The 18,212-nt window shown below is 42.1% G+C and overlaps 3 protein-coding genes across 4 annotated transcripts; 2 read left to right on the plus strand and 1 right to left on the minus strand.

Moving 5' to 3' along the window:
- The first annotated feature begins 7,139 nt into the window (after nucleotides 1-7,139).
- LOC120720099 lies at nucleotides 7,140-12,938 on the plus strand. Of its 2 annotated transcripts, none has more exons than XM_040009737.1 (2): nucleotides 7,140-11,545; nucleotides 12,826-12,938. In XM_040009737.1, the coding sequence occupies exon 1, from the start codon at nucleotides 7,189-7,191 to the stop codon at nucleotides 11,107-11,109; it is 3,921 nt and encodes a 1,306-aa protein (XP_039865671.1). In that variant the 5' UTR covers nucleotides 7,140-7,188; the 3' UTR covers nucleotides 11,110-11,545; nucleotides 12,826-12,938. The 2 variants fall into 2 exon arrangements, with proteins under 2 accessions (XP_039865671.1, XP_039865670.1); XM_040009736.1 differs by lacking the exon at nucleotides 12,826-12,938 and adding an exon at nucleotides 11,648-11,769.
- LOC120720100 (lactose-binding lectin l-2-like) lies at nucleotides 12,851-14,216 on the plus strand. Its single transcript, XM_040009738.1, has 2 exons — nucleotides 12,851-13,029; nucleotides 13,416-14,216. The coding sequence occupies exons 1-2, from the start codon at nucleotides 12,942-12,944 to the stop codon at nucleotides 13,847-13,849; spliced, it is 522 nt and encodes a 173-aa protein (XP_039865672.1). The 5' UTR covers nucleotides 12,851-12,941; the 3' UTR covers nucleotides 13,850-14,216.
- A 1,591-nt stretch (nucleotides 14,217-15,807) lies between these two features.
- LOC120720098 lies at nucleotides 15,808-17,640 on the minus strand. Its single transcript, XM_040009735.1, has 3 exons — nucleotides 17,417-17,640; nucleotides 16,250-17,265; nucleotides 15,808-16,160 (listed from the first exon to the last, which is right to left on the minus strand). The coding sequence occupies exons 1-3, from the start codon at nucleotides 17,506-17,508 to the stop codon at nucleotides 15,808-15,810; spliced, it is 1,461 nt and encodes a 486-aa protein (XP_039865669.1). The 5' UTR covers nucleotides 17,509-17,640.
- Nucleotides 17,641-18,212: the final 572 nt, after the last annotated feature.

The raw sequence follows: 18,212 nt of genomic DNA on the forward strand, positions 1-18,212 counted from the left end.
TGCATGACGCGGCCGTACGCTGGCTGCAGCCGGGATCGTCAGAGGGCGAGACGCTGCTGGTGGACAAGGTGGTGCTGGAGCAGTTCGTGGAGTTCGGCGAGATGGGTCAGGTGCCACCGTCCCGCGAGCCTGGTGCGCGTCCTGCCCGGACTGCCAACTTGTTAATCATCCGGCCATACCAAAAGCGCCTTTGCGTCCGCTTCCATCCATAGAGGTCCCGTTTGGCGCATTGGCATGGACCTCATCGGGCCGTTTCACCGGAGTGCATGAGGCTACCGCTTTGGGGGGCGGCAGGTGCGTTCACAGGTGGAAAAGACGACGGCTATCGCATCCTGCCCGCGCCCAAGACTAAAAAGGAGGTGAGACGGTTTCTGGGGCTGGCAGGTTACTATCGCCGGTTCGTGCCAGGGTTTGCGCAGCTGACCAGCCCCTTAACCGATCTTACCCGGAAGGGTGCTCCAGATCTGGTTCGGTGGACGGGGCCGTGCCAGGCGGCGTTTGTGCAGGTGAAAAAGGCTCTCTGTGGGGAGCCGCTGCTTCACACTCCTAACTTTTCCCTCCCTTTTGTTCTGCAGACTGACGCCTCGAACAGAGGGCTGGGGGCTGTTTTGTCCCAGCAGGTGAGGGGGCCGACCGTCCCATTCTCTACATCAGTCGGAAGCTGGCAGAGCGTGAAAGACGGTACAGCACCGTGGAGAAAGAGTGCTTGGCTATCCGGTGGGCGGTCGACTCCCTTCGCTATTACCTCCTGGGGCGCTCATTCACCCTCTGCTCGGACCACGCCCCGCTACAGTGGCTCCACCGCATGAAGGATGCCGACGGCCCGGATCAACCCGGTGGTATCTGGCTTTGCAGCCCTTTAAGTTCAAGGTGGTCCATAGGCCGGGGGCGCAGATGGCGGTGGCCGATTTCCTCTCTCGCTCGCGGGGAGGGGAGTAGGTTCGGCCGGTGGGCTTCCCGGCCTCAGTCGGGCGGTGGGGGTGTGTGGCGGAGGTGTGGTCCGGCGCGCGGCTGCAGGGGAGGAGTGGTGCAGTGGGCTCAACGGGGCGGTGCTGGTAAGAACAGCTGATGGCGATTTGGACTGATGGTGGTTTTCCTTCCCTTTATATAGTGAGTCGGAGAGGAGTGGAGAGAGAGGACGCTGGGGAAACCGACCGCTGTCAGACGGTGTCCTAATTCTGTGGACACTCTCAATAAACGTGGGATCTGATGATAACGACCTGTGTGTGGGTGTATCTGTGCCTAGCGTGTGTCACAATCATATCAATTGTCATACAAAGGCCCTGTATTAGTCCTTTTAAAGCTTAACTTGTACATGACCGAGACATAAAAAACACACACCTCAGTGAATTCTTCAGGGATTTAACAATTAAGATGTAACCATGTTTTGTAGCCAGTTGAGGGCAGCAGTAGATTAAGTGAGTGTGACGACGATCAACCGGCTCTTAAACCGCTGTAATGGAGGAAATCACACAAGCATATTTTGCTTTACGAGCCATTGGTAAAGTGTTGGATTTTTTTTTTTTTTTTTTTTTTTTTTGTGTGTGTGTGTGTGTGTGTGTGTGTGTGTGTGGACTATTCTTCTAACTCTTAACAGACTGCTAACATGTAAGCAAAGGCTATATTTGTTATTTATTTGTAGTAAACTGAAATAAAAACACATTACTAAAAAAAATCTATTCTAAGATTCATGTGACACATGAATGTTAAGTTAGGTAGAACTTCAAGGGACATGAAGTTCTTTGCTGACCTGTTTTATCGTCTTTGTAGCTGTGCAAAAGCTTTATTTAATTTCATATTATGACAACTACAACAACCACTCTGAAGTTTATAAACAAAAACAGACACTGGGTGTCAATTTAGGGATCTACAGTTCTCAGCTAACACTCTTTGACTCTGAAAGTGAGTCAAAGGAGTGAATCTGACTCAAGAAGTTCAAGTACACTTCTAGTTTAACATTTGCGAACAGCAGCGCAGCACTGACCTGCTCTTCTGCTGACTGTGTCAATATGACTCATAAACTGAGACAAATTATCTCCAGGAACAGCTGAACAATAGAAGACAATAAATAATCACTACAAGCACATCTGTTCAGCTGTTTGCAGACACTAGAGAGTGACTTGTATTAGCATGTGTACATCATGAAATCTGTTGCTTTAGTACTTATAGTTAATCAGCTTGTTTGGCCACCAGTTAATGTTAGGTAGCTATATCTGATTTTATGATTCCACTGGCTGTAGCTCAGGCGGTAGAGCAGGTCATCCAGTGATCGTAAGGCTTCCCTGGCTCCTCCAGTATGCCAAGTATCCTTGGGCAAGACACTAACCCCGAGTTGCTCTCTGATGCATCCATCGAGAATGTGAATGTAGTTAGAAGCACTATGTGCATGTTGTATAGAGTGCTTTGAGTACTCCGCTAGAGTAGAAAGGCACTATATAAGAATCAGTCTATTTACTACTACTCCCACACTTCCAAACTAATGACTGGCTACATGCTTGAACATTATCGGTGTTTAATGTGGCTGCTATTTTATCAAATTAAGTAAACTGGCCTGTCTGAGCTACCATAGGGTGAGATGCAGGGTACACCCTGGACAGATTCCAGTCTGACAAAGGACATGTTATTAGCAGTACAAGAATAAAGATTTTACCATTAATAGAAAATTTAACATTAGCTGCACTAGGTAGTTAGTTATAGGTGCAAAAACTCCATGTGCTGAGAGGTAGGAGGGAATTAACATGTTATTAACATTCAGCCTGGTCTTATTGAGCAACAATGCAAACAGCTCTCCCAGTCCCCACAGACTATGAAGTTTTCAAAGTGTGGAAGCAAGAGATTATTAACAACCAGGTCAAATTTATGGGAACTGCATGAGCTGCAGGGACCATCTGATGCCCTCCCCGCCTTTCTTAAGACTGACAATGAATAGATAAATAAACAATAAATAATAAACACACAATTTGTGAAATTTGTTACGTAGATTTCTTACCAGGAATTTTACTAATAACATATGGATTGCAAAATTTTAAAATGCAGTAATTATCTGCTGTGAACCACTTGTTGTGTGGATTAAACAAACAAAAAAACCCCAATATAAATACTGGACATTTCTTGTAAATCACTGCAGTAATTTTAAGACCAAAAGGAACTTTTACACACAGGTAAGAGAGTCCAGAGCATCACAGCAGATTCTTTCATCCATTCAAACAGCTCCAACTCCCCACAGAAAGCCATCCACTTCCACACCTCGGCCCAAATATCACTGTCTGTGCCCTGCTATGATTCAAACTCTTTTGGAAGAAATTGACAGAAGGTATTTACACATACACTGTTATGAAAAAAAAATCTTCTTTGTACTTTAGGACAACGTTACATTTTTTCAGTGCTTGTTGTTCAGCTAACGCCATCATTTGCATTACATTTAAACTATCATCACAGCTAGTGACAAAATAAGGACCTTCCCTCTACATATAGGAAGCCATCTACCACCATCTCTGCCTGTCTGTGAAACTTTCTCAGTAAATGGCATTGGTGTGTTTTGTCCTTTAATAAAATTAATAAAAGAAGATTTATTTCTGATTGCAATCCAGAGTATATTAATAAAACTGGTCTTAAGATATCTGCAAACTTTGTGACATCATGTTGAATTTATAATAAAGTGTAACTTTAATGATTAGGGTTAGGGCAGCACTGGCATCGATTCTGTTCATAACTTTTACGGACAGAATTTCTGGGCACAGCCAAGTGGCCGACACTTTCACTTGGGTCTCAGACTCTCATCTCTGCTTTCATGGATGATGCGCTTTGTTGGATTCATCAGGTGATGGCCTCCAACTCGCACTGGAACAGTTTGCAGCCAAGTGTGAACCAGTGGAAATGAGAATCAGCACCTCCAAATCTTAGGCCATGGTCCTCAACCGGAAAAGGGTAGAGTGCTGTTGTCCTCTAGCCCTGTAAACCCTGTGTTAGAGAATAAAATTAGTATTAATGTCATGTTAAGTGGGTCTAACTCTTGGCTCCGCCTGGAGCCTGCATCCACACCACAATTACCTAGAAACCAAATCAGTGAGTAAATACAAACTTCAGACTTGCAAACAACTGTAGGGTCATAGGAGTAATAAGGCATCCAACAACACAGACACAAGTGTGCCATGTGCAGTTTATTTCCCCAAATCATTAAAAACACTACTGTTGCCATAATTTCCCCAAATCATGGATCATCCCATCTGTTTAATCAAAACTACTGTAACCAGTGACTTTTCTTAAGTAATGTCACTCACTTGTTTTTCACACTATGAGCTCAACAGTGATATGATAATGAGCCCAACACTAAGATGTTCTGTAATCACTACACAACCTGCTTCATTTCACTCATGTCTGCCTGTGTGATGCCAAATCCTCCACAAAGACCCTCAGAAAAAAAAAAAAACATTAGCAGCGGAGCGTCCGGAGGTCAGGTCTGGATCAACAGATTCCAGAGGTGCTGCTGTAAATCATGTGGTCAGCCCTCCTTTTCTGTGAAAGGAGTGATACTGATTGTAACACAGTATGTGTTAAAATGTGTATTCAATGTACATTGAATACACATTTTCCCACTGTACTGTGTTACTATAACCAACAAGCAGCCAGTAAAACACAGTTTCCTCCACACAAAATCAGTAACACAGAAAAGTGGCAACTAAAGGGTCAAGTCGGCAAGGCCCGCCCACACTCATGTGGACTTCCAGTCTCTGCCGTCCTCCTGCTCCTGCAAAACAAGCAAACAATAACACATACATCCACATTTTTTTCACTGTTTGGGGTGGATTAGGCATTAGAAGTGACTAATCCTAAAATAGTTACCGTCTTCTCAATTTCAAGTCAGTCACACTTGCTCCACATCATCAGTCCAGTCACAGTCCATTCATATGCATTAATACCAATGACATGCATTTGTACCCATCATTGCTGACAGTGGAAAACCGCGCACTAATTTAAGTATCTACTGACAGCAATATTACGTCATTCCAAAAATGAAAACAATTCTTATTGCTTTTGAAATGGATTGAATCGCTACAATCCTTTTAAACACAGGACTTACCATCTAATATGGTCAGCGTCCTAGGTAGATGTACTTCTCCTAAGCCATTGTAATCTGGAGAAGCTCACCTTGTATTTGCTCTCAGTAAAGTATTTTATTGCACTTTTACTCCCAATCTTGCAGGCCTGCTTTTAAATCATCAACACACAAAATATCATCCCCAGAGGGATAATACCTGGCAGGCTTTTTCCTAAGTGCACTGTTGCAAAAAAAACCAAAACATATTAGGCGTTGTTCAGGACATGTCTAAATATATATGAAAAAATAAACCTGTGTTTCTCTTACAAAAAGAAAACAACCCTAACCTAACTGGCAGAATCAGCCTGGTACTAACACAAAAACCCCCAAATCTGCCAGAAATCACAGGAAAAGTTTTGCTTTCTGGTGACACAACATGCTGTAGGGATTAGAGCCTGCCATGCAGTGCTGCAGTCACTGCTTCTGTTCATGTTCCCCACATCATATTTACTGGTTGCCCACAAGTGCTCCAGAATATCACACAATTCTGGAAAGTCTGGGGCCAACCAACATAGATCCACCCGCTAAATACACCGAGAAATTTTCCCCCTTTTTTATTAGCAGCTGCACAGTTCACGCAACACTAATGTTTACCATTAAATGCTTCCTAAAAACTTCATGGCAGTGTTTCATCACTGGAATGTGAATTTCTCATTTCAACCCTCTGCTACATCTTATTCACTTGTTTTATAATCCAGTCATCTTTCCCTGATCTAATTTGCTAATTTGCATATCAGCTGATAACCAGTGTTGGGACTAACGCGTTATTAAGTAAAGCGTTACAGTAACTACGTTATTATTGTGGTAACGAGCACGATAACTAGTTATTATGCCAAAATCAGGAACGCGTTAGTCGTACTGGGATTTAGATAGGGTCGTTACTCGTTACTTCGTGTGGTGGCTATCGCGGAGCTTCCACAGATTCAGTAACATTAGCAAGTGGTGGAAGCCAGCAGGTGGATGAAGGAAAAGGGACGCAGAAGGAAAAGAGTTACGCGTTTCTTATTGAGGTGAAAAGTATTGCGAGCTCTCGAAGCTCTCGTCTAAAGTCTTTTATTTTTTTTCTCCCTAATTTTTTTTTTTTTCCCTCCCTAATTTTTTTTTCTCCCATGTCCCCTAGGGGACTTTTGAGGTAGGAACTAAGGTTCATTCGGTGTTGCGCACAGGCCTTTTTAAGTGACGTAAAAGGAAGTAAAAAGCATGTGCAAAGAAGCTAAGTTAATGAGTTAACTAAGTCAGTATAAGGAATAAATAAGCAGTTTAAAGTAAAAGAAAGCTGCGAAGAAGAAGAAGAAATTGGGAATTATTTTCGTTAAGTTTTTGTTCCTGAAGCGGTCTCATTCCCTCACGGTTACGTGCAGCCAGCGAGGTGCGTTAACTGTGTTTGTTTATCGCGTATTTGTTAAATTTGGTTTAAATGTTTATTTGTAATATTTATGTTTGGTCATTCTGTACTTTTATGTAATAACAGTTTGACGGTGGATTTTGTGGTGTTTCTGAGGAGAAGTTTGACGGAAGAATAAATCCATCTGTGAATGAAGAACCGTGGTGTCGTGTATTAACTGGAGGGAGTGATAGTCAAACTCGGACCTGCCCAGACTCACCCCATCAGCGCAAATTCGACAGCTCATCAAGACGGGAACACAGATAAGCCACTGTTTAGGACACACGGGTTCATAAGGTTTTCATGAAGAAGTCTATAAGCCAGACTCTAAAGTTTTTGGTCTGAAAAGTGACACGAGAGTTGGAAACTAAAAGGAACTGTGTATAGCCTGGCAGCCACGCTGTTTCACGTATATGAATGTGCATTTACGTAAGAGATGTAAATTCATGTTCAGCTGAATAGTATAGTTGGCTCTGAAAGGGCAGAAGTAAACTTTGTACATTTTGACAGAAATTCAGTTTGTATTTATGGTTCAGTGTCTTTTAAGAACTCTGTTAAGTGTACTTACTCTGTAATATTCTACATGTATGGGCTAATTTGAATGAGAGTGACTTCTTTAGTTAAGCTCATTCTTTCAGTATTCACAAATGTTGTCGCAGCTTGCTCTTGTATGATGCCTGTGTATATCTGTGTCTAAATAATCAAAATGTCACATACAAGTAAAGAAGCTCAGGGTGCAGCAGCTGCTCTGGAAGAAGAGACAGAGTTAGAGCAGACAGGTGAATCAAATATCGGGCAAAATATAGCACCACCCGAAGAGCCTCGTAGAAGTGAAAGAGCCCGGACATTAACAGAAAAAGGAAAAGAGTTTCAGAAAGAGCAAATCAAAGGGCTATTGCTTCGCTTTGACAGCAAATATGAACGATGGAAAGCTCTGATTAAGGTAGCTAAAAGATCTGTGTTAAAACAGGATCCTAGTGACATCCTACAAGAACACATCACCAGTATTCAAAGGGAATTATCTGAGTTGAACATTGCTTATGATGATTACAGAAGAATTGATCATCCAGCCCATGACATGCGTCGCAAGATGGATAACTGCATCTCGATCACAAAGACTGTAGTACAAAATGCTCAATCTGAAATGCAGGGAACAGCGGAGGAGTTGATTTGGCCAGATAATAGTTCTGTATTCTCATCGTCAGCCTCCAGTGTTTCACTTCCTGCCTCTAATGGTTCTAAAGCTTCTTCTATTCACTCAAGTGTATCTTCACTTAGAAGACAAGAAGCTGCTGCCGAGTATGCAGCTACACAGGCTGTACTGCAGATTATGGCTGAACAAGAGCGCCACGAAGAGAAACTGCAAAACCTTGAAGCTGAAGAGAGGTTGATCATTGCAGACCAAGAAGCAGCAGCATTAGCTCGTCGTCTTGAAGGAGAAAGGGAAGAAACTGAACGTAGGCTAGAAAGAGAGAAACAAGAGGCTGCTTTCTTAAAGAAACAGCAAGAAGAGAATGCTGCAAGAAGAAGGTCTGTAGAAAACCTAAAGAGAGAACTTGAGCGTTTGGAAGATTTGAAAAGGCTGAATGCAGCCAAAGCAAGGCTTCAAGTATATGATGAGAGTGAGCTCAGTCCAGCCCAAGGGAATGCTTCACAGAGCCTGGATCTACATAAGGTTATGCAGCCACTCAATCAGGTGAAGACTGAGAACCAGTACTCACAACCACCAAAGGACGCAGTGCCAACACATGTGCTCCAAGATAGCACAGGAGAGCTTGTGAAGGTCTTAGCTGAGGCTATATCAGCAAATAGGCTACCCATTCCAGAGCCCACAGTTTTTAGTGGTGATCCACTCAAGTTTAATCATTGGAAGTCATCCTTCCAAACTCTTATTGAAAAGAAAAACATTCCAAGTTTGGAGAAAATATTCTTCCTCCAGAAATATGTTGGAGGAGCAGCTAGAGAGGCATTAGAAGGTTATTTTCTGATTGGTTCAGATACTGCATATGTTGCTGCATGGGAACTCCTCAATGAGCGATACGGCCAGCCTTTTATGATTGCCAAAGCCTGTCGAGACAAATTACATGCCTGGCCAAAGATAGCATCAAGAGAGAGCGCTGACTTAAGGAAATTTGTGGACTTTTTACGCAGTTGTGAATGTGCCATGGCTCACAATGAGAGTCTGCGTATTCTTGATGATGGCATTGAAAACCAAAAACTGACAGCCAAGTTGCCTGATTGGTTAAGCAGCAGATGGAACCGAAAAGCCACACAGTATCAGCTGGAGCATGGAAGGTTCCCAGATTTCAAGTATTTCGTAACTTTCCTGACTTTGGAGGCTAGTATTGCTTGTAACCCTGTTACATCTTACTATGCTTTGCGGCAAGGGGAGCCAGAAAGGACAAGATCTAAACCTCAGAATATAGTGACCTCTAAGAACCAAGCAGCAAGTGCAAGGATTTTTACAACTAACACCACTGAGAAGAGCATAAGCACATGTATGTTTTGTAAGAAAACAGGGCATGTCTTGCACAAGTGCCGTAGACTAACTGCAAGGCCAGTTGCTGACCGAGTGAAGTTCATTCAAGGTGAGAAACTGTGCTTTGGCTGTTTGAGTCCTGGCCATCAATCCAAGAATTGCAGCAACCGGATGGTCTGCGACACCTGCTCAAAGCGCCACCCCACATGCTTACATGAGGATCGCTCAAGGCAAAAGGAAAATGACGAGACAAGTTGCAGTAAAGAAAGAAAGCCACAATCGCCGCAAGACACCACTCACGAAACCACATCCAATAGAGTTGTGCATTATGGTAACAGTGCTCAGACTTCAGCAATAGTTCCTGTTTATGCATCAATGCCAAGTGATTCAAACAAAGAAGTCCTTGTCTATGCTCTGTTAGATTCACAAAGTGATTCTTCATTCATTCTTGAAGAAGTGGCAGATGCTCTTGATGTTAATGCAGAGCCAGTCAAGTTGAAGCTGTCTACAATGTCTTCCAAGGAGACAATTGTACCATGCAAAAGACTCAAATGTCTACAAATAAGAGGGTTATCTTCTTCTAAGAAGATCACAGTGCCAACGGTCTACACTCGTGAATTCATACCTGCCAATCGTACACACATTCCAACACCAGAGACTGCAAAGGCGTGGCCTCATTTAGAGCATCTTGCGGGACACATTGCCCCGCCGAAGAAATGTGAAATCGGTCTTCTCATCGGGTATAACTGTCCACAAGCACTAATGCCTAGAGAAGTTGTATGTGGTGAGGACAACCAGCCCTTCGCACAGAAAACTGACGTAGGCTGGAGCATAGTGAGCTATGGTGATCCAGGTGAATACTACAGTGATGCAATAGGAGTAAGTCACCGCATCGTTGTAAAGCAAGTGACCCCTGAACCCAAAGTAACAAGTAAGTTGAAGAGCGAAGTTCATTATGTTTGCAAAACAAGAATTAAGGAGATGACTGATCCAGAAGACATACTTAAGGTGCTGGAATCTGACTTCAGTGAAAGGCTTGGAGAAAAGACAAATCTCTCGCAAGAAGATCTCCGGTTTTTGACTAAAATGAAAGAAGAAATTAAGCACAAAGAAGACGGACATCTTGAAATGCCTCTGCCTTTTAAACAGAGCAGGCCAGAGCTACCAAATAACAAGCCAAGTGCTGTTCAGCGCCTCATGTGCTTGGAAAAGAAGCTCAAGAGAGACCAGAAATATCAGACAGATTACATGAACTTCATGGAAGACATTATCAGTCGTGGTGAAGCAGAAAAGGTCCCAGAAGAAGAGCTCGATAAACAATCAGCTTGGTATATTCCCCACCATGGCGTATACCACCCTCAAAAGCCAGAGAAACTGCGAGTGGTCTTTGATTGCTCGGCAAGATTTCAAGACATGTCATTGAATGACTACCTTCTTACAGGGCCAGAGCTCACAAACACCTTGGTGGGAGTTCTTTGTAGATTTCGAAAGGGCCCAGTCGCTATTATGTGTGATGTGGAACGAATGTTTCATCAATTCCATGTAAAGCCTGAAGACCAAGACTACTTGAGGTTCTTATGGTGGGAGAATGGTGATCTTGAGTCTCTGCCATCAGTTTTTCGGATGAAAGTCCATTTGTTTGGAGCAGCTTCCTCACCTGGCTGTGCCAATTTTGGACTTAAACATCTAGCCACAGAAGGTCAAGATCGATTTAACCAAAGCACTGTCAAGTTCATCCGAAGAAATTTTTATGTTGATGATGGACTGGTGAGTGTAAGGTCGGATGCTGAGGCAATCAAGCTGATCAAGGAAGCAAGAGAGCTTTGCAGCACAGGCAAGCTTAGACTACACAAGTTCATTTCCAACAGCAAGAAGGTATTGGAGTCAATACCAAAGGAAGAGTGTGCAGACAGTGTCAAAGAACTGGACATAGATTTAGGGGAGCCACTCCTAGAAAGAGCACTGGGCGTGCAATGGTGCGTATCCTCTGATGACTTTCAGTTCAGAGTAACCGTCAAGAAACACCCAATGACAAGAAGGGGAGTGCTATCCACAGTAGCTTCCATCTACGATCCTCTGGGAAGAAAAAAGAAAGAGAAGGAGAGAAGGGAACAAAACAAGAGAAGAAAAAAAGGAAGGAGAAAATAGTACTACTTGTTGAAGCAGAATAAGCATGTGTTAAACTGTTGTAAATGCTTATAACTTGAAGATGCAAATCTGTGAAGAAATCTCAAGTTGAGATTTGGTGGGAGTTTAACTGCCATAAATGTAAATTATGTCAGTTTGTTTAATTTATTGTGTTCATTTATGTTATTTATTTTCTTTATTTATTGTTGTTCCTTTTGGGGTAGGAACTAAGGTTCATTCTGTGTTGCACACAGGCCTTTTTAAGTGACGTAAAGGGAAGTGAAAAGCATGTGCAAAGAAGCTAAGTTAATGAGTTAACTAAGTCAGTATAAGGAATAAATAAGCAGTTTAAAGTAAAAGAAAGCTGCGAAGAAGAAGAAGAAATTGGGAATTATTTTCGTTAAGTTTTTGTTCCTGAAGCGGTCTCATTCCCTCACGGTTACGTGCAGCCAGCGAGGTACGTTAACTGTGTTTGTTTATCGCGTATTTGTTAAATTTGGTTTAAATGTTTATTTGTAATATTTATGTTTGGTCATTCTGTACTTTTATGTAATAACAGTTTGACGGTGGATTTTGTGGTGTTTCTGAGGAGAAGTTTGACGGAAGAATAAATCCATCTGTGAATGAAGAACCGTGGTGTCGTGTATTAACTGGAGGGAGTGATAAGATGGATGGATGGATGGATAGTAAAAAAAAAATGTAATTCTCTATTAACGCCAGTGACTGTGGTGTTTGTAAAAGCATGTTTGTTTTTTTGTTTTTAAATCTCAAAACTTCATGAACTCGTTAATATGGAATTAAATGATCCTTTAACACTTGAAGCTACTGTAGGTCATGCTCTCCTTCTGCACTCCCGAGCTGCCAGCCTCTCTCACCTTTTCTCTTTGTTCATGTTTGATTGTAGGAATGGAGTCCGCTGTGCAGGTCACCAAATACTACTGACACAAGTACCTGAACTTTGCTGTACTGTAATTTATTGTATCATAAAAGTCCTTCTTGGCAAAATGAAACATTTAGATTAGATGTTAAAACGTGAGCTCTCCACTCCCTTTTTTCATAACAGGAAACCTGCATAAAATTGGATCAATTATGGAAGGCCTACTTAGAGTAACTAAATAACTCTCTATACAGTAGTTTCTACAAACCACTTGAAGGCTGTAAAAAGATAGATGTGCACTTACAGTTGTCAGTTTCCACTGTTAGAAATGTTACCAGGAAACTTCAGTAAATGGACATGGTGGAAGCTCAGATGAACAAAGCTTTAAGACGATCACACAAACCTCTCACGAGTGCCAAATATCTGCAGGACAGTGTAGCTGACACAGCAGTGGTAATGATCTGCTTTTAGATTAGTCTGGTTACTGCAGGGGTTTTATTTTGGATGCTTTACAATTGTAATAGACACAAGGGTGAAGTGAAGTAAATCTACTAAACCAAAGGTGTTAATAGTTTATCTATTTTGTCATTTACTCCAATCAGACCTGCCACAGCAGTCACATATCTCTGGGTCCAGTACTAAGAGAGGATCCTCTTGATTGTGTGGAGTTCATTCTGTCTTTGTGTAATGGAGCAACTCAGGAGTTTTTACCTGTTAGAGCACTGACCTGTCCTGTTTGATTAGTCATTCTGCTGATAACGCCTTTATGGTGCAATACATACAAATCACACAGCAAAAAAAACAAACAACATTTGTTCCTGTTTTTGGAATTTGATCTTTTTTTTCTGGTTTGTGTTTAGTTTGAAAACTCCCTCTCAGCCAGCAATAAAAGAAAGCAGCTCCCACTCTGTGCAGGAATCCTGTACAAAGAAGCTTCAGCAGCTCTTCATCAAAGGTTGAGACTTAAAGCTCCAACATGATCTTGCTCCTCTTCTTGTTCAGTCTGGCTCTGGGTGCTCCTTCTGAGTCTCCTTCTAATGCAAGTGAATTGGAGCTACAACTTGGTAACTGTCCTGTATTCTGACTCTTCCCTCCCTTCTTGTATTTTAACTTTATTTGTGTGTGTGTGTGTGTGTGTGTGTGGGGGGGGTGTGTGTTATTATCTTAATTACATTTTAGTCAAACACATAGATTTTTTTTTTTTTCTGCATGTCAGATGGGTTCTACTATACTGTATAATTATGATAAAGTCCTGCCTGTAAACATAATAAGAGCAGCTTACTTCACTGCATGTTTTAACTTTCACCATGTCAGCTGTGCAGACATGCTTTTCTGATATTCTTCAGAGGTTAGATCAAAGAAAAATGTCAGTCACACTGACAAAAACAGTTATTGTTTGTTTTTCATTTCATTTAATTTATTGTTGTTCTGACTGCTGTGTCTTCTTCAGATGACGACAGAGATCAACTAGTGCAAGGAAGCTGTCCCCTGTTCTGGTACAGTTTCAATGGCCGCTGCTACAAATATGTGGCCACACAGATGAGCTGGGCTGATGCAGAGCTCCACTGTGTGTCACAGCGAGCCAACCTGGTTTCTATCCACAATCGGGAGGAAGAGGAGTTTGTTAAATCATTAATTAAGAACTTTGACCATGCTGAGGGATGGACCTGGATTGGACTCAGTGACATCCATAAAGAAGGCAGATGGATGTGGTCTGATGGTTGCGCTGTGAGTTTCACCTACTGGGATGCAAGACAACCAGACAACACAGATACACGTGAACACTGTGGTCACACTAACTATTCAAACTTAAAGAAGTGGAATGATAACACATGTTCTGTCAATTTAGCTTCTGTTTGTGCAACGCAGATAACCTGCCCTTAGAAACTCTGGGGTTACAGGGCCCATGAAAAAACATTCAAGCACATATCTGGTGTCACAGACATGCGCTTGCATGTTTCATCAGCACGCATTTAATACTTTAGATAGGGATGAATGCAGAAAATACACCTCCTCACTGATCTTCCCAGAATTGATTTTAACAATAGATTTTCCATATTTGTAGAAACATGACAAATGTTTTGTTAGCTGTAGCTCAGGTCACCTACTAACTGGAAGGTTGGTGGTTCAATCCTAGTCTGCTCCAGTCTACATGTCAAATATTCTTGGGCAAGATACTAACCCCATGTTGCTCTCTGATGTATCCATCAGACTGTGAATGCGGTGTGAATGTTAGTTAGTAACAACTTAGGAAAAAGTGCTTGTGTGATTGGGTGAATAAACAAGTTGTGTAAAGTGTTCTGTAAGAACCAGTCCATTTACATGAACAGTCAATCACTTCAACTCTGAGATGAATAAATAAAATCTTTTAAACACCCTTTAAAGATTGTGTTATAAAAAAAAGTTTTTTTCCTCAAAACCTTACTGACCTCCTTAAAGAAGGCAGCTGGATGTGGTCTGATGGTTGTGCAGTAGATTTTGTCTACTGGGATGCAGGACAACCAAATAACTGATGCAAAGAAGTGGAATGACTGCCCATGTTCTGCCATTTTACCTTGTGTTTGTGCAGTATGGATAAACTGCACTCAGAAACTACAATTTACATTTTCCCTGCACTGTTGATGCTGTCTGTCTTTAGTGTGTTTTTGCAAAAGTCACAAAATTCCACGGACGTTGATTTTCATAAATGTGGAAACAACCACTGGCAGCTGCACTCAAAGGGAATATTTACTCATCGTTTCAATGTCCAAATTTATGAAAGCAAAGACTGTTTTTGGTGCACAAATAAATGGTTAAAAACTGCTCTAAAGTAAAAGGAATGAAAAGCTATAAATGAAAATTCATGATCAGTGCCTCCATTGTGTATCTCTGGGGTTACGAGACACGTCTGCGACATCAGTTACCACATTTCATCTGTAGTAGTTGACAAACACTAAGTATTACAAAAGGAAACAAATGGAAAAATCTAGTTAGGATCTGTTGTTTGGCTTTATCCCAAAACACACACACAGAAGTATATCACTGAGGAGGTGAGGAGAGAGGTACAGCAGTGAGTGTCTACAGCCACAGCCTGTAAAGCTAACATCCAAAGAAGAGGTTTGACTGTTCTTCAGGAAAAATACAAAGAGGACCACTTACCTACGGTATGCAAACTTATGGTATGTGTACAGCAACCTAAATGGGCTTTTAGCCACTGTTAGCCACTGTAGCTGCCAGTAGTGATAAAGACTCCAAAATTAAAAGCAAAACTAGAGAAAATCAGTAAGAAGGGACAAGAAGAGAGCAACGATTTGTAAAATCACTCCTCGATGATCTTTTTCCAGTTGTCAATTTCATTTGCGCCAAAGTGATGTGAAATGGATTCACAAGATTCATGCTTCCTAAATTGACAGATTAGCAGATAATCTTTAGGAACTGATGATTGTGACATTGAAATTACTTATAGGGGAGAGTGAGGTAAGATGAGCCACTTTTTACTCATGTTGCCCTGGATGTGAGAAAAAAATGACACAGAAATAGAATGATAACATATTCCTTTATTTCAGGATGTCTCCTTTCAAATGTAATAATCAGAATCTATGTCTGATGACGCTGCCCAAAATAATGACCTATTAAAAAAAATGCTCCTTTGGCTCAACTTGCCCCAGATTAGGGGTAAATTGAACCTAGTCAGTGGGTAAACTGAGTCATCTTGGGGCAAACTGACCATGTAGTTTTTAAAATGTAAAACTGATCATATTGTGAAAACAAACCATTTTAACAGTTGTAAACCTATGAGAACAAACCTGGAAACTGGTGGTTTCTAAACAAACCACCAGTTCAAAACCATTTATTCAAAAGAACTATTCAATATTCCAATGATCAAGGTTGCAGGGGAATATGAACTGTTGCTCCCTCCTTGCAGTTCCTCCAGCCTGTTGAGGTTGAGGTAGCTTCTTCAGCACATCCTTGCGTGGGAAAGATGCTTCATCATTTTCCTTGAACACAAACGTGGGTTTCTTACTGCTAGTGATCCCTCGGATTCTTCTGAGAAATCTGGCACTCACTTCGTTGTCTGCAAAGCTGTCAACCAGGCCAATGTAATGGTGGCTCCTGGATTTGGATGCAAATCTTACGATGACAAAGTCACCAACTACCAGGTCTGAGACATCTGGTTCACTTCTTTCATCGCTGGAACTCTCATACTCAGAAGTGTCTTCAAATGGGATGGGAACATCACTCTCCTCAGAGCTGCTTTCCACTGCAATTTTTGTCTGGGTTTGTTTCCTCTTCCACATTCCTTGCTTTTTGTGATTATTTCTTTTTTGCCTTTCAGTTTATTTGTCCTTTCTTCATGGGCTCTCTCAATTGCCTGCTTTTCAGGTGTATCAGTCAGGATTCGTGTCTTCACACGCTTTCGATTTGTTTGTTTCCTGGGCTGCTGACTTTTGGGTAAGGGTAGAATATCAGTGGGAGACACATATCGAGCATGGTTGGGGTCACTTCGTGAACCACATGCATGTACAGGGTCTGGTGAAGGTAGCTCAGCAGAAAGAGAGGCTGAAACCACAGGTGCAACACCTTCAGCGGCAGGCTGCTGCTCCAGGTTGGGCCTGTCTGACACCATGGATGGCTCAAACTCTGCATCAGAGAAGATATCTCTGTTGTAAGGGAAAATCCCAGTGGCTCTAAATCCTGAGGAGATATTTCGTGGTGTCATTGCTGACATGAAAGCATCATTCACACAACCAGCAATTTGGTATATGCTAGCAGTTTTGCCTGGGTTGGACCTCATCCAGCCATCAAGAGCTCTGTTGTAATAGGTTTTAAATGGACCATACACACACTTATCCAGAGGCTGAAGGCGATGGGAAGTGTGGGGTGGAATTGTGAGCATTACGATACCACTTGTTTTTGCTATGTCCAAAGCCTTCAGTGAAATGTGGGCTTCATGGTTATCCATGATTAGCAGCAGTGGCAGGTCAGGGGAGCACTTGGTCTGCTGAACCAGATGTTCAAGGAACACAACAAAGACATCTTCACTGATCCAGCCTGATCTTGTAGTGGTACCAATTGATCCCGGAGGTGCTCCTGCAATGAAGTGGTCTTTGTATCTAACCCTTGGGAAGATAAACATCGGAGGGACTGCGTTACCAGTCGCATTGACAGCACAGACTACAGTCACCAGTTCGCCTCTTTCAGCAGATGTGATGGAGCCCACTTGTTTTTTTCCTTTTTCTGCCACTACCTGCTTTGGTGTCTGTACTGTTGTTACACCTGTTTCGTCAACATTAAAAATCATGTTTGGGGGGAATTTATACCTGTCAAACAAAAAAAGAGCAATGATGATTAGTTAAATTTTTAAGTAATGCAAAAAATGTTAGCTGAGAGTACGCATATTTATTCACTTAACTGTTGTTTGTAGTTGTCATAAATAGTTATTAATGTTTTCAATTAGATAACTTCTGTTACCTGTCGATCACTTTAGCCAGATTGTCAAAGAACTCCCCAACTGTAGTCTTATTGAAGGCTGTAGCTCTTCCCAAAGATGTTGCCTCAGGCATACGGCAAGAGAGATGGTGGCGTGCCAAAAAATTCTTGAACCATTCTTTACCTAAAAAATGTAATGGTAAAGTAGTAAACTACACAAAATACATTAGTCTGTGCCAACCTACTGAAATGTTGTTTCTTGCACTTCCTACTGGCTAAACCTTTCTCTGTCCAGTTGCTGGGAGTAGGAATGTTGTTTCTGCCTGCCAATTCTGATGCCAGTTCACGGCATTTCTTTGGGGAAATGCCATGGAACTGCTCTGCAAGCTTCTTGATATGCTCTGCTAGCTCCTTCTCCACCTCCTCAGAGAAGACTCTCTTTGCTGAAGCTGTTCCACTATAGCCAACCGATTTGACCTCCTGTGTGTCCCTCTTTTTAATATATCTCCTGAGTGTTGACCTCAGGAGACACAATAAGAAAGAAAAGTATTTCTTTGTGCCCCCCTCTCCCTGTTAATGCCCTACCTGCCCCCCTGGCAAAACTTTGCTAGACCCGCCCCTGCACAGTTACCAGCTGTCAGCTACATAAAAAGAAGGATCCTGGTGTTATTTGTGTCTCAGAAACAGTTCCTAACTTCCCTTCAACTCATTCATGTCACCTAAAAGGTAAACCTGTTTCTCCATCACCTGTTCAGCTCTGATGATTCAGTAAGGACATCTCCTGGTTTCATCTTCATGTTTCCCTCTCACCAGATAACCAAACCATATCATGACCAGC

Source organism: Simochromis diagramma, unplaced genomic scaffold, assembly GCF_900408965.1.
Source record: "Simochromis diagramma unplaced genomic scaffold, fSimDia1.1 OVJJ01000489.1, whole genome shotgun sequence".
Taxonomy (NCBI): domain Eukaryota; kingdom Metazoa; phylum Chordata; class Actinopteri; order Cichliformes; family Cichlidae; genus Simochromis; species Simochromis diagramma.

Coding starts and splice junctions, on each gene's coding strand:
- LOC120720099 (XM_040009737.1), top strand. CDS start 7,189: ATGTCACATACAAGTAAAGAAGCTCAGGGTGCAGCAGCTGCTCTGGAA.
- LOC120720100 (XM_040009738.1), top strand. CDS start 12,942: ATGATCTTGCTCCTCTTCTTGTTCAGTCTGGCTCTGGGTGCTCCTTCT. Junction 13,030..13,415: donor TGAATTGGAGCTACAACTTG/GTAACTGTCCTG, acceptor TGTCTTCTTCAG/ATGACGACAGAGATCAACTA.
- LOC120720098 (XM_040009735.1), bottom strand. CDS start 17,508: ATGCCTGAGGCAACATCTTTGGGAAGAGCTACAGCCTTCAATAAGACT. Junction 17,266..17,416: donor CTGGCTAAAGTGATCGACAG/GTAACAGAAGTT, acceptor TTTGTTTGACAG/GTATAAATTCCCCCCAAACA. Junction 16,161..16,249: donor AAAAGAAATAATCACAAAAA/GCAAGGAATGTG, acceptor TCCCATTTGAAG/ACACTTCTGAGTATGAGAGT.